The sequence below is a fragment of the Benincasa hispida genome, chromosome 7 (assembly GCF_009727055.1).
Source record: "Benincasa hispida cultivar B227 chromosome 7, ASM972705v1, whole genome shotgun sequence".
Taxonomy (NCBI): Eukaryota; Viridiplantae; Streptophyta; class Magnoliopsida; order Cucurbitales; family Cucurbitaceae; genus Benincasa; species Benincasa hispida.
In genome coordinates, this window is record NC_052355.1 from 42256009 (window position 1) to 42280892 (window position 24884).

The 24884-nt window shown below is 28.9% G+C and overlaps 3 protein-coding genes across 4 annotated transcripts; 1 reads left to right on the forward strand and 2 right to left on the reverse strand.

The window, feature by feature from the left end:
• Positions 1–2401: 2401 nt before the first annotated feature.
• Positions 2402–11173, reverse strand: LOC120081818 (peroxidase 11). Of its 2 annotated transcripts, XM_039036991.1 has the most exons (5): positions 11037–11173; positions 5499–5591; positions 4523–4714; positions 3691–3856; positions 2402–3022 (listed from the first exon to the last, which is right to left on the reverse strand). In XM_039036991.1, exons 2-5 carry the CDS (start codon positions 5574–5576, stop codon positions 2592–2594), a joined length of 867 nt encoding a protein of 288 aa, XP_038892919.1. In that variant the 5' UTR covers positions 5577–5591; positions 11037–11173; the 3' UTR covers positions 2402–2591. The 2 variants fall into 2 exon arrangements, with proteins under 2 accessions (XP_038892919.1, XP_038892918.1); XM_039036990.1 differs by lacking the exon at positions 11037–11173 and having other exon boundaries at positions 5499–6526.
• LOC120081819 (serotonin N-acetyltransferase 2, chloroplastic) lies at positions 9770–10936 on the forward strand. Its single transcript, XM_039036992.1, has one exon. The coding sequence runs from the start codon at positions 10220–10222 to the stop codon at positions 10799–10801; it is 582 nt and encodes a 193-aa protein (XP_038892920.1). The 5' UTR covers positions 9770–10219; the 3' UTR covers positions 10802–10936.
• LOC120081820 lies at positions 10738–11463 on the reverse strand. Its single transcript, XM_039036993.1, has 2 exons — positions 11037–11463; positions 10738–10878 (listed from the first exon to the last, which is right to left on the reverse strand). The coding sequence occupies exon 1, from the start codon at positions 11196–11198 to the stop codon at positions 11055–11057; it is 144 nt and encodes a 47-aa protein (XP_038892921.1). The 5' UTR covers positions 11199–11463; the 3' UTR covers positions 10738–10878; positions 11037–11054.
• Between the last annotated feature and the right edge of the window lie 13421 nt (positions 11464–24884).

The following is a 24884-nucleotide window of genomic DNA, read 5'->3' on the forward strand; positions in this document are numbered from 1 at the left end:
TGAAAAGTTGTGTGAATGATCTGCTGAGGGTCACGCCTTTTATAGGCTTTCAGCATGGAACAATCAAGTGAGAAAGAGACGGAGAGCCTCAGAATGTGCAAGGGGCCGGAAGACTCGCGTGGAAGACTCAACCAGAAGACTCGCCGGAGAGGACTTTTCTTTTTCCAATTTTAAAATAAGAATAATAATAATCACACACACACGTCTCACATCGCAACAGTTGACCGACCGCGGCGCGCATGTAGGACGTCCACCGAGCCCACATTGGTCTATCTCCTCACTCCCTCCAAAATATGGGTACCCCTTGGGGCCCAAACCTAAAGCCCAAAGTTGGAGTACAAAAAGGAGGTTTCCAAATCAAAATTGTCCAATGTGAGATTCTCCAACCAAAGGTCGGTTCCCTCTTATTTTGAAATCTAAATTTTCACCCAATAGTATTTGTACAAGTTATCACTCTACGACTATCCAACTAACTCACTTGAGTTCATCCTATTCTGTTGTAGTTTAGCCTCGTCGACTAGCCCACCACTGTCCAAATTCATTGCCGTGACTGTCCAGACAGAGCTTGTGTCGTGGATGTGTTGTAGGTACGTCATTTATGTCCTAATTGTTACCATACATAGATGGTGTAGTTAAGATATTGTCACATTCAACAAAACTAACATAAACTAGAAAGCATCCATTGTCTTTGATATATATATATAATTAGGTTACATTTATTCGATCTATTCCTATGCATAGTCAATTGTGAAAATACCTTCATTACCACCAAGTTGCAACTTCTCCCAATACACCCTCTGAAATGTTCAAAATCGGAGTCACATGGCACATGGAAAGAAACTAAAATTAAAGTCAGAGTATTGATTATTTTCATCCCACCTATCACACTACAAAATACTCTAATTAGTTGTGCATGGATATCATGTTCGCAAAGTAGTCTAAACAGCAAAATCTAAAAGAGGGAGGAAGAATTAAGAGAGAGATGAGGTGTTTGATAGGTAGAGTTCTTGCAATGGGAGGTTTTAGAGAGATGAGGATGTCATTGATAGGGCTACAACACAGAGACGGTGGTGGACGAGTAGTTTGTTTTGGCAAATTCTTAAGATAAAATGGACTTCAATTCATCTTTGTGTCGAATGGTTGTTTGAGAAGCTTCAAGCCACAAATTTGTATTCTTATTCTCCTTTTTTTTCAAGGAGCAATTCACACGTTGGTTAAATACAATAAAAGTAAATTCTTATAAATAAAAAAAAATCCTAAAAACATTTACACTTTATAACAAAAAGCTCCACAAAAGTTTATACTTTTGAAACTTTAAGTTATAAAGTATAAATACTTTTAAATATTTTTTATATTTAAAAAGACCCCTACAATTAAAACTATGCAGGTTAATTAAAATGAAATATTAGTTAGAATTCAAAACAAGTAAAAAATAAAAATAAAAATATCCCAACAAAGGTCCAAAAGAATCTAAATCAAAACTAACAAATAAACCACCTAAAGTTTTTTTTTAAAAAAAAAACAAAAAAAACGGCGTGAAGGTTGGCTTACAAGTTAGTTAGAGGGCAAAAAAGGAAAAAATAAATTAATAGATATACACACGTTTCTCACTATTAAAGGTAGATATTTTTCAAAATCAATTCACAATATTTGACATCCTTTACAGTTTCTCTATTATATTTAAGATAACGTGCATTTAGGAGATGGGTTTTTTAAAAAAATTGAAATTCGTAGTTTGAATTTAAAATTTTTAGTACAGATTTATACTTTTAACAAAAAAGTTTGATATTGTATTTTAGATTTATTTTTGTTATATGTTATTATATTTTATGATATTGTAGAAATTTTTAACATAAAACGTGCTTGGAGTTCTTATGATTAAGCCACCGAAAAAATAAAGGTGCACCTTGTTAGTATAGATAGTAACTTTAAACCTTTCTTAACCATACTTTCATGTCCTTAGGATCCGTGATACCGATTCATTCATATACCCCTCTTGAACTCAAATTGTTACATACTATCTAAAAACAACCACCTCAGTTTCAATTTTCTGTTTTCGCCTTCCAACAACCAAACATTTTCTACTAACTACTATCAAGATTTTGACAAATACTTAATATTAAAAAAAAAAAATTGCTCCACTCTTTTTGCATTTATTTCTCCTAAATCGAAGCTTAAGAAAATAATAATAAAATTTTTTTAAAAAAAGAAAAAAATCTTAAATGCTGACAACCAATTGCCCAATTAAATTTTGCCACGTGGCAAGTAATTTTATTCTTTTTAGAAAATTGAATGGTTATTTTACAGAGGGCCGCAATATGAAAAATATTTCCTAGCAGTAGTCAATAGGAACCAAAATTCCAAAGAAACAAATGCAGAATTTCATATATAATGTATAGAAGATATAAAATTTAAAAGCATACATTGTGATTTGCCTGTGTTTTACATCAAACTCCTATGCTTTAAGAATGGTTACACCCAGACCCACTCATACTCATACAATTTGCAAAATGAACATTTTATAAGTATAATATCAGAACTATTCCTTTATAAAAAAAAGAGACACAACAAATAATTTTCCCCCCTTGTTCTCATGTATTGATAAACCTGCAGTTTTTCCTAACTTCCCCAGTGAAAAAGCTATCAGAATTGGTAATATTTCCCAACTTCACCATGGAATCAGAGAATTGCTGAAAGAAAGCAAGTGGATCAGCAGCATATTTCTTCACCAATGCCCTTGTTTCCATGCCCAGAAGGCTTGAATACAATTCCTGGTCTGAATTCAAAACCCCTTCTCCTCTCATCAACATGTGGAAATAAGAGTTGTCAAACAGCTCAGGTGTCACATTGTCCATTGCTGTTATGTTGTTCTCTGCTGCTTTCCCTACTAGAGGGCAAATTGACCTCAACTTCTCAATATATGACCTCGAAATCGGGTTGTTAGTATCTGAAGTTGCTTCGAAATCCCCATAAATCCTTTCTCTGAAATTCTCGCACCTCGCCATTCCGATTGTGTGCGCTCCTGGAAAGTACAAGTTCCAAACTCACCTTTATAAGCTTCTGTTTCCTAAGATTTAAACTGGCCCAAATCTTTCTACAAATGACTTGTTTTAGCTTTCATAGTTTTGCTAACATTTTCAATATATCACAAAATTTAGAAAGGCAACGGTAAGGTTGCATGAACTTACTTTAAAGTTTTGTCAGTTAGTCCTGTATCACAAAAATTATGTTTATCTAAGTCCGCATACTTTATAAAGATTATAATAGAATATGAACTTTCAATTTCGTGTCTGTTAGATCTTTATTGTTAGCGCTAATATGAGTAGCTCGGTAAACAAGACACTGATTACCATTTCAAAGGTTGATGATTCATTCTTTTTGCTTGCAATTGTTAAACCCAATGAAGAAAAAGGTCATTCTTGTTAGCTCCATAAATTATTAAAAGTTTGAATCTTCTTAAAATGAAGCCACCACACACCTCCTAGCTAAAACAGCAAATGTGCCAAGAAAGTGTTAAAATATCGAAGTTGCATAGATTAATGAAGCGGGATTCAGTAGACACTTCTTAAAGTATAAGAACTACATATATAACACAACTTAAAAAGTCTAGGGACATAAACTCGATAACCAAACTATACAATCTAATAGTTATCACCAAAGTTGATAGATAAAATTTCACAAATGTAATACCTGATAGAGCTACCATGTCAGTGACAGAGAGACCCTGATAAAGAAACTTGGAGATGATGCTGAGAAGTCCCTCATTGGCAGAGGGAAGATTTGAGTTTGCAAGTTCATAACTTGCAGTTGTGGAGTCCTTTCTTCCAAGAGGAACATCCCAGTAAGGGCCACCCACCTGCAAAGCAAACAATTCCATCATTAGCACTTGTCACACTCATCAATGATTTTAGATCCAGAATATAATTTTTAAGAAGTAAGAACAATGATATGTTTCCATAATCCCCTCCTCGTTTAATAACCATTTAAGCCTTGGTTAGTAACTATGCGGTTTTTTATTTTTAATTTTTTAAAATTAAGCCTACAGACACCCCTTCCACCTCTAGGTTTCTTGTTTTGTTATCTACTTTTTACCCATATTTTTAAAAATCAAACCAAAATTTGAAAACTAAAAAGAGTAGTTTTTATAAACTTGTTTTTGTTTGTAGAATTTGGCTAAGAATTCAACTCTTGTATTTAAGAAAAATGCAAACCAGGGTAAGAAAATGAGAGAATATAAGCTTAATTTTCAAAAACCAAAATAAAAAAACAAGATGGTTACCAAACGAGGTCTTAGTTTTTTTGTTTTTGAAGATTAAGCTTAGAAGCACTATTTCCACAAATAAGTTTCTTTGTCCCTTTATCCCCTTTCTTTGTTTTTGTTCTTAGAACTTGACTAAGAATTCAAGTGTTTCTTTAAGAAATGTGAAAATCATATTAACGGATTTGGGAGAACAAGCATAAATTTCAGAAAACAAAAAACAAGAAGTGCAATTGAAAGCTTAAAGTTTGGGTTAATAATTACCAGAATCACTGCATCCCTAACTGCAATAGTGAGTATATCTGCACAAGAAACAATCCCAGGGCATTCTGATTCAAGGCTGTTCTTAATCCTATCAATGATTCTAAAGCCTTTGAGGGAGTGTATGTTGATGGAAGCCTTTTTCTCTCCCTGTAATGTTATAGTGTCATCCAGCAGAACCGATCCGTCGCACCCCTAATTCAAATCCTAACAATTGTGAGTTCGGTTCACATGAATATCATGCCTATATTTTCAATTCGATAAAATAAAAACAAGATAAAAACCAATACATCCACCTATGAGCTTCTTTGTTTTATGATTCACTTTTTCACAAAATATTTAAAAATTCAAGCCAAGTTTTGAGAGGGAAAAATCACGGAATTCTAGTTTCAAACTTCATTACTCTCTGAGCTTCAAAATTTGTGTCTATTTGATTCTTAAACTTTCAAAATTATAAGTTTCACCCCTGAGCATTCGAATCTTTTAAAATCACAAATATGCTAATCTCAAAATTGAAAATTATAAGTTTCATAAGATATCATATTCAAACTTAATAGATCAATTAGTTTTTAAAAATATTTTGAATTTATCAAGGACCTATAAGACACAAAATTGAAGGATTAGGACTTGTTAAGCACAAATTAAAAGTTTAGGAACTTATAATCACTTTAAAAGTTTAGCGACCAAATAGACACAAACTTCAAAATTTAGAGACTAAACTTTACCAAAAGTAATAACAAACAAACAATTACCTTACATATTTTTGTTCTCTTTTTCAAAAGAAAAAGAAAACAACAAACAAACAAGAACTAAGACTCCGAAAATCCAAAACAAGAACGTTATCAAATAAGTCCGGCTTCACGAAAGCTAAGTGAGGCCATAAACTTAAAATGCAAGCTCTGATTTGAAGAAGCAAGACAATTTCAGTATAATAAAGAGATGTACCAAAACAAAAAGTGAATTGAATGATGAAATGAACCTGAACAAAGCAGTCGTGAAAGTGCAATCGGACAACAAAAGCTGCATTGCGTGGTTCAGAAAGCACAGCACACTCCATTTCTTTCCTCACAACCTGCAACACATTGGGACAAGTTTTGGCATAATAATCCAATGTCAATCGGGGCTCCCCTGTTTCAAACAAGCTGTGGCTCACAACAAAGAAAACAGAAAGCATTATCATCATCACTCCATAAACTTTATTTGAGATTGCCATTTTTTTAGGGGTTTAAGAAAGTGGGAGAGATGGGAATGGGCATCCAATTTTTATAGAAGAAGCTGATTTCTTGCATGGCTGCGTTAGAGTGATTTAGTCAAGAGAAGATGCAACAACTAATATTGGTCTGGTTGTTGGGTCTTCCTTCCCTTTCCCAAACGAAACCCAAAAAGAATATTAGAGAGTTGAGCCCTCATTGGGTGTATGAGGATAAAAATATTAGAGCAAGTAACCAAACGAAAGTGGATGGAGGTAATAATAATCAAAGATATCGATCCTTAAAAAGCATAATACCAACTTTTGAGTTTCTTCTCTGTCTTTTTCTCTCTGTTTTCATGTCATGGCCGTGTCTTCAAGCGGCTTTTCACACACCATCGGCTTGGATTTTGCAAAGCAAAGCTAGAGGGGAATGGAAATTGTAAAAAATAGCACATTTACAACTTCACCTTACAAAATTGACACTTTTTTTAAAAATTTGTAAAAATAGTCTTTCTCGATTCATATCGAACACCGAAATTAGTTAAAAAATCAATTTTTTTTTCAATTATCAGTTATTTTAGACCATACATCCAGCCTAATGATACACCAAGATTTATTGATTTTTTTTTATGTAATCATCCCAAATCTTATTTTATTTTCAAATTTTCTCCAAATTTTGTTGTGTTAATTAAAATTATATCAAATTATTATGTAACTTTTCAAATTTTTAGCATAGTTGTTTTCACAATTATATGATTTTCCAAAAATCCAAATGGAGTTTTCCAATTATCAAAGTAGATTTTTCAAATTGATTGAACATTTTTTAATTTTGAAAAAGATGAATTTTTTCGAAAAATTGGGTAAGATTTGTGATATAGATAAAATCTCGAGGTTAATCTTGCCCAAGATTCCACCGAAAAAGCTCAAATATATGAATTTCGATATTAATTATGCTCGAGATTTCATATGAAATCTTGGTGGTATTTTGCTTCGGATTAACACAGATGCACATAATCTCGGTGTATAATCTGGCAAGATGTACCGAGAAAGTCCCAAACAGTCAAAAGTTGATTTTTTTAACTAAAATCTCGTAGTCGACGTCCGAGATAGACTGAGAAGTTTTAAAAAAGGATGCTAGTTTTGTAAAGTAAAAACTTAAATGTGCTATTTTTGACAATTTCCTTTTTATCTTTCACAACTAGCAGCTAGGGGTATTCAAAAAACCCGATGACCCGAAAAAATCGATTAACCCAACCCAACCAGTTGGGTTATCAACTCATTTGGGTTGGGTTGAGTTCAAATAAATGAAAATTTTATAGGTTTGATTAGTTTATGGGTTCACCTAATATAACCCAAACCAATCTGAATCAACCCGAATTTATTATTAATTTTTTAAAAAAATATTACTTATAATACAATTATTTATGCATGTATTGAATTTAATTTTATTTAATTCCAATATATTTTTTTTGAATAATTTACTCTCCAACAACTCTTAAAAATAGTTTTTTTCACTCTATAAATATATAAATTGAAATTGAATTGTTAATCTTTATTCAATATATGAAAATAATTAAATTAGATTTTTACATATTTACGTTTTGTTTCTTTTTAGAATAGAATTTTAAATAAATGACCCAATTAACCCGAACATTGAATTGGGTCTAAAATGTCTTTCAACCCAACCCAATACAATCCATGAACACCCCACTAGCAACCATTTTTGGCAATTTGTTATAGTGATTTTTTCTTGGTCCTTTATGACCGAAATCAACCCTAAGAAAGCCCAAAAAAATCTTAAAGCCCAAAAAATCAATAGTTTGGATATATGAAGATAAATTTTTATTTAAATCTCGAGGATCGAATTGCCAAATGCCAAAATAGATGCTAATTGTGAAAAATACAACTTTTGAAGGTTATTTCCAACAATTTCCTTAAAAAAGATGTTTAAGAAAAATATTATGCTGTTAGATTATAATTAATTTTTCAAAAATGAGATTGGAAAAAAAAAAAAAAAAAAAAGGGGGCCTTTACTAGCATTCTCTTTATAATTTTTGAAAACATTATAAAAACAAATTTACAGAGTCTTTTTCTATGTGAAAAGGATTACTTGGACTAAATTTGAAAAACTATAAAAGCAAAATAGTTATGGTACTCTGGTATCTTTTTACTTGTGTGGTGTCACCAAGACAGTCTAATTTATAGAAATTCGTTGGTGTAAAGGAAGAAAAAATCAAAATTTGCCGTTCAAATTGCTTTATCTTAATTATTGTTATTATTGGAGAGGTGCCAATGTGTTAATGAAATAGGGGGATATATTTTTTATTTTCCAATCTCTAGAACAGCTGGTAGACTCGGATAGATTGAGTGGGTTAATTCAATTGCTTAAAGGTGGTGCAAGCGTACCAGTTAAAAGTTCAACTCAACAAGACAATCTAAAGAAACGGTACAAAAACCAAATTAGGATCCAATCCAAACACACACGACATTGAAAGTTATCTTAATCAGCAATAACATATTCCAATTTGTAGGCTTGAATTTTGTTTCAATGCTTGAGAATTGTTGAGGAAAATATAATAACTTCAGTGAACTTTTTACTCGTTTTGCTCATATATATTATGTTATGAACCGTTTTCACTATTTTTTTTCCTCCTTTTTTTTCCTTTTTTTTTTTCCGTTGTTCCAAAACAGAACTACCCTTTACCATTTTTTATATTGCAGTTTTTACCTTTGCATACAGATTTCGTTATCTGTTATATACCTTTCAAAAACTTTTTAAAATCTCAACGTAGAATACATTCTGCATACCAATCTCAAGGTAAAAATCAACGGTAATTTAGAACAATGGGGCATATGAACTACAAACCCTTTTATTATTAATAAATAATTTCATTCAATTCAACTAAACTCATTTTGACACAATAAAATGAAAATTGTCAGAAATAGAGAATTTTTTCAAATATTATATAATTTTCCAAAATCTTATACCAAATCTTATACATTTTCATAATTTCTACAAATTCAACTAAATATTATAACTTTTCAAATGCTTCGTCCAATTTCTCTTCTACAATTATATTGAATTTCTGAATTATCCAAATGGTTTTCAAGTGATTGACTTCTAATTTTTAGATTTTGAGAAAAAAAAAACAAATGTACAAAATATTAAATAAAATATGAGAAATATATAGAATCTCGATTCTAATTTGTCCGAAAATTCATCGAGAAAGCTCAAAAATATAAAATTTTGGCGTTAATATGTCCGAGAGTAATATCGAGATTTTATATATTTTTCTTAACTTACCATTTTTTTCCAAAATTTAATCTTTCTCAAAATTTTAAAAATTAAAATGTAATCACTTGAGATCAATTTGTATAATTGGTAAATTCATTTAAAAGTTTAAAAATTCATTTAATTGTGAAAATATAAATTGAGCTAAATATTTGAAAAATTATATTATAATATTTGGTAAAGATAAGCTATTTGCGAGAAAATCTAAAAATATATACGATTTGGTATAAGGAAAGATTATATAGAAAATATTAACTGAATCTTGATGGCTAACAAGCAAGATGTAAATCTCAATGTCGATCTCGTTCAAGATGGACAGAAAAACTATTTGAATGAGTGTTCAAAAAACATGCTAATTTTATAGAGTGAAAACTTGAAAAAACTATTTCTTATAAATTTTCACAATAAAATTTACTAAAATAATAAAATATTTCAATTGTTAAGGCGTTGTGGTAGTAACCATTTGATTTTTGGTTTTTTAGATTTTGAAAATTAAGCTTATAAACACTCATTTCTAAATTTTATTATCTACTTTTCCCAATGTTTTAAAAACCAAACCTAAGTTTTGAAAACTTAACTATTTTACTCAAGAAAAATGTAAAATATTGTTAAAAAAAATGAGATACTTAATTTTCAAATACCAAATGGTTACTAAAGAGGCAAATTATAAGTTAAATCTTCAACTATTGCAGCTATGTCCATAACTTTTTTTTCCTTTTCCTTTTCCTTTTCGAGTTCAAACCATCGTGAAGTGGTGAGCAATATGCTGAAATAGGGAGGTTTTATGTACGAGCAATCTTCGAGCATTCCACACAAAAAAATAATAATAATAAAAAGAAGACGTTAGAGGTGTTTGTCACTAGACAAATTATACTCGAACGATGAAAGGTCAATATAGCCTATGATGAACGGATGGAATGCACACAAATGCAATCAAAGTGCAATCAAAGAGTGATTTCTTGTTGACACGTCCGAAATGAAAGGCCCACTTATCCGTGGAAAAGCTAGAATTCCCAGTCCAAACGACTGCTCTGTATCTTACATACGAAGCCGCCATTACCACCACAAATTCCAACCTCTCTCTGAACTCACTTCCATGGCTTCCCTTACACCAACCATTGCTTCCATTTTCAGATAACTTTCACTTCTCCCATTGCTCCGTCTTCTTCTTCTTCTTCTTCTTCTTCTTCTTCTTCTTTTCTAACTTCCTCAAACAATGCTACTCCCCGCCATCACCTCCGCCCCTTTCTCCTGTTCTCTTCGTCTCACTAACCCCATCTTCCCCCATCATCGTAACGTCGCCGTCTCCGCCTCCGCCCAAGCGTCGCCGGCGAATTCTAGCTATAGCGTCTCCGACAAGGACCTCGAATCCCGCGGCTTCGTGCTTCACCGTACCGTCTCCGACCTCAACCTCGACCATCTGAACTCGGTCTTCGCCGCCGTCGGATTCCCCAAACGCGATCCGGATAAGATCAGGATCGCGTTGGAGAACACGGACGCCTTGCTCTGGATCCAATACGGTAAAACGCAACGGCCGGTGGCGTTCGCTAGGGCTACAGGCGACGGCGTGTTCAACGCGATTATATGGGATGTGGTGGTGGATCCTTCCTTCCAAGGGCTTGGTTTAGGTAAGGCTGTGATTGAGAGGATTATCGAGGACCTTCTTCGTAAAGGCATTTTCAATATCGCATTGTATTCGGAGCCTCGCGTGCTAGGGTTCTACAGACCTCTAGGGTTCGTCGCGGATCCGGATGGGATCCGTGGTATGGTGTATTCGAGAAAGAAAAAGAAAAACTAATTACAGAATTCCTCAAATCCAATTGCATCCATCCCTTCCCTTTCATCAATCAAAGTTTAATTACCAAAGCATTCGATCTTTTCCCGGTGAAATTCGAAGGAAGAAAAAGCAACAAACGAGCAATCAATTCAACTTGCCATTTTTGTTACCGTTGAAATCAATATTACTCTTAAAGATTCAGAACAAACAGACAACGAAAAGAATCGGAACACGATGAAAATTGAGAATAGCGTACCTCCGATGGAAAGCTGGATTAGGAAACATCCTTGGCACAGTTCAAGAAAGCAGCAGAGCAAAGAATGGAAGCAATAAGAGCGAAAATTCCCAAACCGATGACGAGAGAAACTCCGGCGACGAACAAATCTAATAGGCCTTGAATGCTCAAACCGATCATCATCCTCTTCTTCTTCGTCAAGTTCCTATTCTGCGTGTAAGAGTAGGAACAAAAGGCCAAAAGCCCGTAGCCATTAACAAGAGGCCGCGAAATTACGACACGACTCAGAGCTCTGCGATGGAAATCACTGTAGATTTCTACGTGTCGACTTTTTCATTCACCCTCTGTATTTCTTGTCTCTTAGTAAAAAAATTTTCGTTTAATACATCTTTTAGATATTGTTATTTGATAATTATGTAATATTAAACCACTTTTCATTTTTTTTAAATTAAATCTATTTCATTCCTATTTTTTAGGAAAATTATTGTTGAATTTTTAGTTAATTTTTTAAAACAAAAACAAATTTTCAAAAGCTACTTTTTAGGATTGAAATTTTAGTTTGGTTTTCTAAATTGGTAGATAGGAAATAAAATAAAATATAAAAAAAAATTGAATATGGAAGTAGTATCTATAGACTTAATTATCAAATTGGTTGAAATTATTTACTTATGAGAAAATTAGTTAAATCTCTTCTAAATTTACCACAACTTTCTCCCAAAAAAAAAAAGAAAATAATAACCTATACACTAAATAATTATAATTGAACGGTAATTAGTATATACACATTCCACACTATTTTTAACTTTTTAATAATTCACTCATTAATTTATTAATTCAATGGAATCAAGCTTGGTACAAAAATAAGTTTAATTAAGGTACAAATTGACATTGATCATTAAATAAATGTCAAAATTACCATTTAAAGACAAAAAAAGATAGGTATAATAACCAATATGAATATATATATAATTCAACTAACACAAAACATGTATTATTTGACTTTAAAATTAGATTTAAATTATAAATTTTTTTATAAAAAAAAGTTACAATTTTAAGAGCAATCTAAGTTTAAAATGCAAGTGTTGATATTAACATTTTTGTGATAGAAAATAGTTGTTTTTTTGGTACTTTAATATTAATATTTTTTAAGACGGTATTCTTCTTTTTGCGATTTTTTTTTTTTTATTTGTGTAGAGTGCAATTTTTTTATTTTCTTAATTAGAATTTATATAAATATATTTTTTTAAGTTAACAATAGTGAAAATAGAAGATCGAATCATTAAGACCTCTATAAAGAAAGGCCAAGCTAATTAGCATCAAGCTATGTTGATTTATATTTTGGCCTAATATACATGTGAAACAAAAAAATATATATTTTTATATTTTCAATAAATGAAATCCTACGAGTTGTGCTCATATTGGGCCGCAACTCCATATTCGCCGCACCGGCCCATTAGATCAAACGCTTAGAAAGAGTGCTTTTTATATGTAGACCAAGGCGCAAGTTTAAACAAAAAAAATCGTGCATAGGAATTTGAATCACAAATTATTTTTAGACTAATTACTTTTAGTCTCTAAATTTTAATAGAAATAACTATTGGGTATCTAAACTTTAATTTATAATAATTTAGTCTCTATACGTTACTATATAAGAATATAGTCCTTGTACTTTAAATTTTATAACAATTTAGTCCCTATTGTAGAAATTAATGATAAAATTTAATGAGATTTCATGCATACATAAACCTTTAATTTGTTAGAGACTCAATATTTTTACAAAATATAAAGTCTACATCATAAAATATTAAAAATTGATATCTAACTTTGATTAATTTTTTTTTACGTGAGGGACTAAATTGTTACCATTTTAAAAGTACAAGAACTAAATTGTTACATACTAAAGTTTAGGGACCAAATCGTTACAAAATTGAAAGATACAGGGACTAAATCATCAAAAATCAAAGTTCAAAGACTAAATTGTTACTCTTGAGAAAGTTCAGGGACCAAAAGTAATTTTTAACTCTTTTTTTTTTTCATACTTAGCATATGTTTATATAAGTTAAGTTACACTCGTTTTGACTTAGGTTTTAATTATTTATATGTTGATATTGAGTTTATGATTTTTTTTATAAGTTATTTATTTATAATTTTCTTTACATTACCAATTATACATTTTATTTCTTTAAATTATATTTTAAAAAGATAGAAATTATTTGTTATACAAGATGAAAATGATCAAATTTTGTTCTGATTGAAGGACAGACAAAACTGAAGGGAGAAAAAAAAAAGTTGATGTTATCTATTTTTCCCATTAAACTTATAGCAATCTTGTATTTTAAAGCCTCTAATTCTTGTACGTAAAAATAATTATTTTTATGATTCACATAAAAAAAAACATTGATGTTGTTCTCCATTTCTTTATATATATTATTATTATGGACATTTTAATCTTTTTTTTTAAATTGTGATCACATGTATTCTCTGCAAAAGCATATAAAAATGTTGTAATTTAGTTATAATGACTAAAGTAGACTTATTAGATGGTGAAAATTATCACTTGATTTCAAATTTAATTTATCAGACAAAAAAAGATCTTCTCGATAAATTTTCAATATTAAAGCTTCATTTGAGATTGTTGTAACTTTTAAAATAATTGTTGGCAATTTTGTTGAAAATAAGTAAAATAGTGTTTAGTAAATTTTAATTTTAAACTATAAAAAAAAATAGTCATGGTATTTGATAAATTAATATTAAATTAGTGTAAATTTGTTATAGGAATCAAATAATAAATAAATAAATAATAATTTATTTAGAATAGTATGAATAAAACAATGAGAAGTTGAGCTATGTCCTTTTCAAGGTTTTTTTCCCTTTAATATGGTTATTTCTTATGTACTAAAATTGAGTTGTGGTGTTTTCTTTTTGGTGAACGTGTGAATTGATCATTGTGCTAGATGGATGTAGATTGATCATTGAGTGACACTTCTAGTGGTTGCCAATTCGGCAACAAGGCTCCTCACCTTTAATAGGTTACACCAACTACCAACCAAGTATCATTTATATATTATCCTCCTTAATTACGTAAGGCTGTTATGTTTGATCTAAGGAGGAGAGTTAAAATTAGTAGAATTGACTCTACTCCTTGGCCCATTTTTTGAAGTTTGTTCAAGGGCTTTTTACATAGATAACATTAATTATAGGTTCATATTATACTATTATCTTATACCTTCTATTTATTTCAATTGAATAGATCCGGCGTTGGTTTGGTCCTCATGTTGTTCTCCACTTCTTTATTTATATTATTATTATTGGACAACGACTGGATAGTCATTGAATAGATCAAACATTGGGCGAACAGATCCGGCACGGGATGATCGACGGCACGATGTGCAGTGGATTTGACTGTCAATGGCGATAGGTAGGGCGGCGCAATAAGCAAGGTGGCGATGGACAGGAGCGGCGGTAGATTTAGGACTTCACGAAGAAGAAGAGTTGAAGATGATTAGTGTTCTTGTGCATGCAAACCAATGAATAAATGTACATATATGTGTGTATATATATATATTCGTATAGTTTATATAAACGAGGACGATTTTTATTTAGATTTTTGTTTGATGATATTTACACTTATATATATGTTTGATGTTGAACATCGAATCTATCTGTGATATAATGTGGTAGATATTTTTGTTTATTTTCGACTATTTTGGATTTATGATATGTACTGTGACATAGATGAAATTTATGATATATACTGCAATATATATTGAACACTGAGTCAAAGTGTGTTTTATATATACTGTGGTATAACTGATAAATGAATTTGATTAAACAATATATACTCGTAGTCTATATATTGTATTGTTATATTGAATGGTATAACTAGTATATTTATATTTCATATATTGATTTATTTGCAAACATCTAATACAAAATTCTAAGGCATATTTAAAAATATTCATGAATCTGCTAGAAAAACCAACAAGTTGTTATGAAACCAATTGTATTTAAGAACATATCAAATATATTTACAAGTGTATTTCATATATTGCACTATAAAAAATAACGGATACGATAGCTAACGAAAAAGGCTATAAAAGATATTTTATAGTCATTTTCGAAGGTCCTGCTCATGTTATTAAAAGTCTTGAGATTTTTTATAGCATTTTTGTAGAGCTATATTGGATGCTATAATAAATTATGAAGGTCTAGCTTATTTACTTTGCTATAAAAACATTTAATAGCGTCTTTTATTAAAGCTATAGTATGTTTATATAGCTAAAATAATACGTTATCTTTAACTTATAATATCACTTTTTTAATGCTATAATATAGTATTTATAGCTTTAATCTTATACTATAGTAAGGTTATTTAGTCTTTTCTAATAGGTATATTTACTCTAATAATCTTTTGATAACACTTTTTTTTCACTATATATATTTTGTTATAGCTTTGCTCATGGCTATAAGGGGTACAATTATTTTTTTCTCAACAAGAATAATTTATATATCATTTTTTATATTTGTGTTAAAAATAAAATCGTGACTCAAACTCAACCCACACATATTAAATACTTCATAACACATTAAATACCATGACTTTGATTCATAATTGAAATTTTATAAATCTATTAACATTACAAAAATAAAACATTGTAATCATTTCCAAGAACAAAGTATACAAATGATACAAAATAAAGTAATGTATCTTCCATGTTTATTTTTGCAAGAAAATAAAATATTTTGCAAACCTTCTTTGTTCACTTGTAATTCCTAAGATTCTCTTGATATTCCAATGGACATTTCTTTTGAAGGTTGATTTGTATCTTTTGATGGACATCTATTAAACAGAAAAACATAGACACATATTAAATAACCAAACATAACAAAAGAAACCTATTGAATTAATAATACAAGTCATTTAGAAATCCACTGACATCAAACCAAAACAACAAATTACATAGTTGAACATCTCATACTTATAAACTCAACACATCTTTTTTAACACCTAAAATTCTTGAAGGTGAATAATCTAGCTCCAACAACATTCTAAGATATTTTCATATTACCTAGGACTTCATTTTCAAGTCTCATGAGAAATCTAACTTATAAAACTAGCACTCCAACGACAAAAAGAAAACATTGCACCCAATATAAAATTTGACACCACAAACTGCATATTACCTAAGCAACCTCTAAGTATTTCACATTTATTAAAAAGGTTTAAATTGTTCGAGGAAAGAAGTCTGTAAATAATGAAAGCTTATTTAATAACGAAGTCCACAAATTATTGTATAAAAGTAAACAATGTTATACCTTTATTGAGATTTACTTTACAGAGAATATGTTGTCCCGATAATTGAATTAAAAATGATTGAATTTATGTCTTTTGTCTCAACCAGAAAAATCCAACAATATTATGTAGAAATTGAAGTAAATTACCAACAGAATCATTAATTTTCCTCATCGGACACAAAAACTTCAAAATTTAACATCATGTTGGTTAGAACATTTGCGAAAATCTAATACAATATTCAAAGGTATATTAAAAAATAACATGAATATGCTAGTAAAGCGAGTTGCTTGATATGTGAAATACAATAAATGAAAAACAAAATTATATTAAATACATTTTCTCTCTCTATTTGAAAATGGGAAGCAAACCTCAACTAATTAATATTACATAATAAATGAATTTTCTCTCTCCAACTTTGAGGGTATATGTAAAATGTGTATTCTCTCATTAATTACCTAAAAATGGCTATAAAAAATAGAAAATGGGTAAATTTGTCCAAAATTATCTTTAAAAAATTTTATTGAAAATTTTCAAATTTAAAGATATTTATGAAATATATGGTTCAAGGAGTATTTTTTTATATAAAAATCTCTTTTTTAATTTTAGCTTTATGTTTTGAATTGTCCAAACAATATGTGAATATGTTTTTTTAAAAAAATCATGATTAAAATATTAATAAATAACAAGATAGTATTTTAACAACAAACATAAATTTCATGACTTGTCAACTTCATATATACTATGGGCTTCATGGCAACTCCTCACACTTAACAACTATCAAACTAAACAACTTTATTGCTTACCCCCAAATACCCCATAAATAATTCAATATTTGTATATATTTATTATGCCCTTTTTCTATAACAAAAGTAGGATATAAAATTTTCATGACTCGTTTACTCCTTACACTTGTCTGGCTCGAAGACGAAACCCATTAATTGATGTTGTTGTATTTAATGATGTAGTATCTGTTTAGCTCCGTTTTTCTTTGCATTACTTAAAAGAAAAACTAATATAAAAATATGAACTAATTTCGACCAAAAGAAAAGTGATGCTAATTGTTATCATTTTAACTACCTATTGTTAGGTCATGTATTTAATTTTTCTTTTGTCCTTAAGATTTTTTTTATTTGCATCTCACTTTTTGTATATCATACTAATCATCTAATGATTTTAGTTCTTTTAAGATATTAATTTTACATATCTCTAAGTTTTTTTTTTCTTTTTTTCTTTTTTTTTGGATAAAAAAACTTACATATCTTTAAGCTTAAAATTGTTAAATCATCATGGAAGATTAATACATCATTGTTGTGAAATCAAGCATAATTCATCTAAAATGCATATAGGTAATGATTAAGAGATGTATGGTTTAAAATTTAAATCTCCCACCTATATTATACTTAAAAAAAATACATCATCACTTGTTTTAATTATATACGACATGTCATATTATTTTACATTATTTTCTAATGAGTTTTGATCAAACTTATGGACTATTTGGTTTAAGGTTTTCTAAATATCTGCGAATAAAATATGTCTGGGAATAGGATGTCTAAGAATAAAAAATAATTATGTTTGGTTGTACATGAAAATGCTATCAGAATTTTGTGAAAAAAAATTGTGTTTGTGTTTAATTTAGGAAAAAACATGAAAATCTTATTACAATTGCAATAGATTAATAATTTAAAGAATAAATAATATTCAGTATGTCAATAAAAAGTTAACTAATTATGAATCGATAATAATTTCAATCATAAATATTTGAAGATTAAGTAATTTATAACTAAAATTAACCAATTAATGCATTTAATGAACGTCATACTAATTATAATTTAACACTTAATCATTTTTATTATTAATTAATTTCAACATTAGTAATTTTACTTTTAATTAAATAATATAAGAAAATGTATTTTAATGAACAATATATTATGTAAACTGTCAAGAAAATGAGATAAAAATATGATATATTACTAAAGAATACTAAAAAAGTGTTTTATAAATATGATATATTAATAATGAATGGAGTAATAAAAATTAATCATAATAAATAATTAACTTCTTATAAATAATTAGTGATGATTCTATGTTCATAATGAATGATCAAATTAAAATTAATCTCCATAAATTACTTGATTATTAAAAAACAATAAAGTAATAAATTATTATTATTGAAAAATGAAGTTTAATACTAACTAAATTTAACTAATCCCAGTTTACTAATTAAATATGTTTAAGATATTATTAGTTAATAAATTAATAAGTTATGTGAAAAATAATTCCATTCATTTAATAAACTTTTATTATAAAAATAAGTTAAGTAAATATTTTAATAGATCATTATTGATTTATAAATAAATATTTTTATTATTTTTATTAATTGATTAATTGATTAACTATATTCAAAATGAAACTATATGTAAAATGAAAAACAGTTAAATAAAGGAAAAGAGAAAACCCACACTTTTGGAAGGGAATAGAAAAACCTTATCGATGGGAAATGAGGATGCTTGAGAATAGCTTATTTATTCCAAGCAAAAAGTTGAAAACTGTGAAACAAACATGGAAATTGGATACTTGTACCAATTCCCATGCATAAAACCCGTCAATCAAACGACCCTTAAAGTTAAGGCTAATCATTAATATTTATAGTCTAATTAATTGGATAAAAACAAAAGTTTTAACATTAGAAAGCTCTAACTAAGCTAAATACATAGAAAAATATCTTTTTGGTCTATAGATTTTAGGTTTAGTTTCTTTTTTATCTCCAAATTTCAAAATATTACACTTCTAGTCATTAAGTTTTGAGTTTAATTTCATTTTAGTCCATGATTCCAATTTTTACAACTTTACCCTTGAGACTCAAATTTTCACTCATTATTCACTTTAGTCTTTGGCATCAATAACTAATAATTAATTTTAAATAATCATGCCGTGTAAATTTAAATTAATTTCAATAGTGATAAAAATAGTGAAAAATTAATGAATTATAATTTTTTTTAAATCAATTAATAGACATCAACAATGAAGATAAAAAATGAATATTTAATTAGAAAAAAAAAAAAAAAAAACGAGATCAAAAGAGTAAATCTTGAAACTGAGTGATCAAATTGAAACACAAGTCAAACCTCAAGTGAAAAATGTAACATTTTGAAATCTATAGACTAAATTGAAATCAAACTAAAAACTTAACCACTAAAAATATAATATTTAAAAATCTAGAGACCAAATAAAAATTAGTACAAATACTACACTAGTCAAGTTATATTGATTTTAACAAATTTAATTATTTTCTTGGCCTTCAAAAACAGGTTTGAATAGAGACTTAGATATTAATAATAGGAGAAGGATAATGCTCATGTTTCGTATATAAATATATTTAAATTTCGTTTACGTGTTACGTGTACGCACAAAAATGGAAAATAAGATATCCTTAGCCACAAATGCCAAACGGTAGTGGATTTGAACCTTAACCAATATGAAAGCCAAACATGCGTTTAAGGTATAGATTTGTATTATATTATTTACAAAATTCCAAAACCAAACATGACATCCACCCATTCATATTATATTATTGTTAATTTATTGTTTGTTATTAACTTTGAGATAAGAAAAACTATGTGTGCACACACGTGTGGGAACGTGTCTCAAACATGTGAAAAAAAATCACTTTATATATATTTACGACAATAAATTGATATTTTTATGATACGAGAAGAAAGTCAAATCTAAAAAAGAGAGGAATAAAAACTATTATAAAAGTTACACTCAAATGCCTTGGACAAAAAAAAGGAGGTTTTTAGGTTTTCTTTTAATTTATGGTAATAACTAACCGTTATTTATAAGAAATAATTAACTGATAATAATTTTTTTAAATTTAAGAAAATAAAAATGATGTGCCTTTGACCGAAAGAGATGTGGATTTTGGATTTTTTTATGTTTATGTTTTTTTTTTTTTTTTTTTTTTTTACGCAAAGGTATTGTAATTAACGCTGTTGTTAGCATGAACCTTTATGAAAGTTTTTTAGTGTCACCTAAATAACAGTCATTAAAGAGAAATAATTATTAATTAATAATTTTATGAATTTAAGAAACTAACCCAATAGCATTTTTTACGAGAAAAGACAGATTTCGAATGTTTTAAAATTTTATGATGGTTTTTCAATGTCACAAAGTGATTATTATGACTAACAATCATTAAATAGAAAAATAAAAATTCATATATACACGCACATCTCGACATATATAATATGTTAAATTATAAAGAAAATACGGCTTAATTTTGTCATTTGTTTTATAAATACTATTATACGACTTTCAAACATTGCAACATTATCCATGACTTTTCTGACACTTCAAAACTACATTTGGAGAAGAAATCCTTTAGAACATGAAAATAGTACGTGTTGACCTGTAATAAAAATTTGGATCGTCATACCATTCTAAGTCATTGCCACACAACTTTCTTATTTGAATTTTCATAAAAAAAAATTAAAGAATTTCTACTACTCTAATGGTGAAATTTTATGAAAAAATCAAAAATAATATTGTAATTCTTGAAAGAATATAGATACATTTGTGTGTGTTTTTATTTTTGTGTTGGTTTGGTTTTTGTCATTGTTCGTTTCTTTTTAGTCATAAACAATATTAGTAGAATATTTATTTTTCATTGGTTTTTTTTTTCCTTTTGCAATGTTGTGTTTGCTATTGATTTGGTTCGGTTTGATTTTTTTGTCACGGTTATATAGATAATTAGTAGAGTGTTTTTCCGTTTTCTTGAAAAGAAATATGGCCGACACTTGAGAGTTCGTACAATTAATCTGAATAAAGAAAATGGGATAGTCAAAGCCAAAGGGAAGAAACGAGAGGAGGAGATGGAAATGAGAATAAGTCAATTATATATATATATATAATTAGAAGGGAAAAAAAGGCAAAATAAAATAAAAGGAGAGGAGGGTGGAGGGGGCTGTTTAAGTGGAGACAGTGGACGTAGGTACAGGGCTTTGTTCGTACATTTTGTTTGTGGCTGCCACTGCCCACTGCCCATTGCCACTCCACAGTCCACACCCTTCTTCTTTGCATCGCAACCGCCTTCAACGGATGTTCTAGAAAAAAAAGTCTATCTATCCAAACAGTAGCGGATCCAGTATTTTATGTAAGAAGATATAAATACGTATAAATATAATTTTAGATACGTCGTCGTCAAAGTGAACATATGTCAACTAACATACGATTGCGTTAGTGACTAAGATGTTTGTGGTTGGTATCCTTCATCCCTGTTTAGTATCAAAATCTTGTTTCTTCGTTCTTTTTTAAGTTATAATATCATTTTTTCTTTCTTCCTTAAGACTTATTCTGTTTTAATCCACGTGCTTTCAAATGTTCAAATATATATCTTACAATTTTAATAGTTTTACTAATCTCTTTTGTTAGTCTATGGTTAATTTTTCTAAAATAAATTTAGTCTCTATTATGTGTTAATTTATAAATTTTGAAAACATGTTAATGTGGTGGCTTTCCTTGAGTAGAGACAAGAATGATTATTGTTATTTTTCTAGTTCTATAAAAATGTATCTTTAAATTATAATGTGAAACCAATTCAAAAAATTATGTAAAATATACGAACTAAATTCAAATTTGTGAAAGTATATCAATTAAACTGGAATGAGTTTCAGAATTATAAAGATTAAAATTATATTTTAACTTCTTTTTATCTTATAGATAAATTTAAAATTATTAAAGAAATGAAAATCTTATTCAATTAAGTAAGCTAATCACGATAATAAATTTAAATAAAAACATATAAATATATGTTTAGGCTAAATTTTTTAATTTTTTTAATATATAATAAAGATAAGGGATTCAAATCACATAACCATAGATCCTTAAAACATAATTTATGTTAATATTGAATTAAGCTCTATTTCAAATATATTATATTATATTATTAGGCCTCAGTGTTGTCGAGGCCGATGTGAGCCTATTAGGCTGACCGACCCAATTTTTTTGCTCACACCTCTATGGAACTCTCTTGGATCTTATTCCTGCCATTCTCGGACCTATTTAAGATGAAGTAACTCTTATAATTTTACTATTTCATGGATTCCTCTACTTATCTACAATTGTCCATAACATTTTACAATTGATTTATTATGGTCTTTGTCTTTCTTTCTTTTTTAAAAAAAAAAATCATTGTCATATTTAAAAAAGTAAAAAATAAAATTAAAAAATCCATTTTTTATTTTCAAAATGTTGAAAGCATACTTAAAAAGTAAATAGCAAGTTAAATAAATTTATGCGTGGAAGTAAATGTTTATAAACCTAATTAATTTTAAAAAAAAAATCAAACGACTTCTTAGATTTTCATATTCTAGTTTGAAGCGATGGATTTAATTAACAAACATTCTCATATTAGAATTGTAAAATACATGGCTCATATCATTAGAATCTTAAAACATATTATTATATAAAAACATTTGATACTGATCTACAACATATCATTAGAATCTTAAAACATTTAGGGACGTATGAAACAAGGAGTTGGTTATTATAATTTTATGATAGTCTTTAATCCAAGCGTGCTCTTAATTATTTAAAAATGATTGGTTTTAATGGGTTTAAGTTTGTAAAAGTGTACTATAAAAATATTTGACTTAACAAATATGAAAGTACTGTTTGTAAAGTGTTGTTGACGACTTGAAGTTAAATTTTTTTAAAAAAGAAAAAAAAAAAGTGTTGTTTGAGTTTTAGAATGATTTGACCCAATGTCGTTGTAGAGAGACATGAAGGGGAAACAGTTAAATAGACAAACTCAATCAAATCAACTGAAAACCCCACCATTTTTATCTCTGTTCCGATTGTCCTCTCTTTTCCTCAATTATTGATAAGAGATTTAGAAACACCCGAATATAAAAGTAAAATAAAAATTGATTGAAACACTCTAAAGAGTTGAGAGGAGCCGTGGGTACTGGCCACTGGGCAGGCCGCTTATTGAGGTTCAGTTCGCGCCACGCCCAACGGCCAGGAACGTGCGACTAACTGTGCAAAATATCTCAATTTACGGATAAAATATATTATCAATCGAAGGATTTTATAGATCAAAATATGTAACAAATTAATTGTTGAATTGCGCTGAAAAATTAGTGGACCCAACATATAATACAATGTCAAGCACGACGTCACTAATAATATGTATGATAAATGGACAATATGAAAACAAATAAAAAATAATAATGATACAGAGATTGGTCACCGAGTTTTGTGCAAAAACACCTACGTCTCAGAGGCAATATACCTGATGGAACGAAACTTTATTCTAAAGAGTTTAGCCATTGTAACGAAAGTACTTATCTAATAGACTTTCTATTTAGTGATTCACGTGTAGCTTCTTCACCAGTTTCAACTTAGGCTCCCTAAGTTTGAACTCCCTTCACTTCCACAATAATATTTCTTAAAATTTTGTATGAGATCTCCTCAATATAACATATTTAGACTCCCCCTCCGAGTGGGATCCCTTCACATTCATCATATTTAGGTTACCCCTAAATACGAGTTTTCATCATATTCAATGTAATTAGACTTCTCCTAAATACAATATCAAATCAAACTCCTCTACAGTGATTGTTGAACCAAAATTCTCAATGACAAATACAAACATTTTCAATAACAATACATTGAGGTTAAGATTTAGACAAACCATACACTCAAAACTCTTAATACACACTTTTCTAATAAGGTGGCTAACCCTAAAAATGAATAAGAGTACAATATAAATAAGGGTAGCTATGAGAATATATTTCTTGAGTGAATAAATATTCTTTGGAAGAAAATAAAGAAGATAGATATGTGGAAATTTGTAAATCGTGCAGACATATATGGAAAAGACTACAGAATCTGCTGTCAGACATGTAACAATGTTTATGACAATGTATTTAATATGTTGTTTGAATTTTGTCTGTAATAAAATTAGCCAACCACATTGTGATAATATCAGTCAATCACACTGCAGTAACATGTGTAATTACCACTGCCTTGAATGTTAATTGTTGTTGAGTCAATTGCTTTCAAGATTAATGCTACAAACTTAACCTATGAGCACTCGTGAAAAAGAAATGGAATACAAAAAAAAAAGCAAAAGCCGAGAAAATCTCATTGTGATAAAATTACCACTACCTTGAATGTTAATTGTTGTTGAGTCAATCTAATTGTAATAAAATTAGTCAACCACATTGTGATAATATCAGTCAATTACACTGCAATAATATGTGTAATTATCACTATAATTATTATTGAGTCAATTGCTTTCAAGATTAATGTCACAACCTTAACCGATGAGCAGTCATCGGAAAAAAAATGGAATAAAAAAATAAGCAAAAGCCGAGAAAATCTCTATCTCTGTTGCCGTAGAGACACCCCATCTTTTTTACAAAGTCCAAAATAATCCGTTTACAATTGCTTTTAGATCCCAAAATTAGCGGTTAAAAACAGTAACACATTATTTAAAAAAAAAAAATCCTATATTGACACGTTAAATGGGAAAATGGGAATAAAGGTTTTGGGGAAAAAAAATCAAT

What these genes read in the sequence shown, in the direction of transcription:
- LOC120081820 (XM_039036993.1), bottom strand. Translation starts at nt 11,198, where the DNA reads ATGATGATCGGTTTGAGCATTCAAGGCCTATTAGATTTGTTCGTCGCC.
- LOC120081818 (XM_039036990.1), bottom strand. Translation starts at nt 5,732, where the DNA reads ATGGCAATCTCAAATAAAGTTTATGGAGTGATGATGATAATGCTTTCT. An exon ending in TTAGGGATGCAGTGATTCTG is followed by an intron (nt 3,857 to 4,522) that starts GTAATTATTAAC and finishes TTTGCTTTGCAG; the next exon opens with GTGGGTGGCCCTTACTGGGA. An exon ending in TGACATGGTAGCTCTATCAG is followed by an intron (nt 3,023 to 3,690) that starts GTATTACATTTG and finishes TGTACTTTCCAG; the next exon opens with GAGCGCACACAATCGGAATG.
- LOC120081819 (XM_039036992.1), top strand. Translation starts at nt 10,220, where the DNA reads ATGCTACTCCCCGCCATCACCTCCGCCCCTTTCTCCTGTTCTCTTCGT.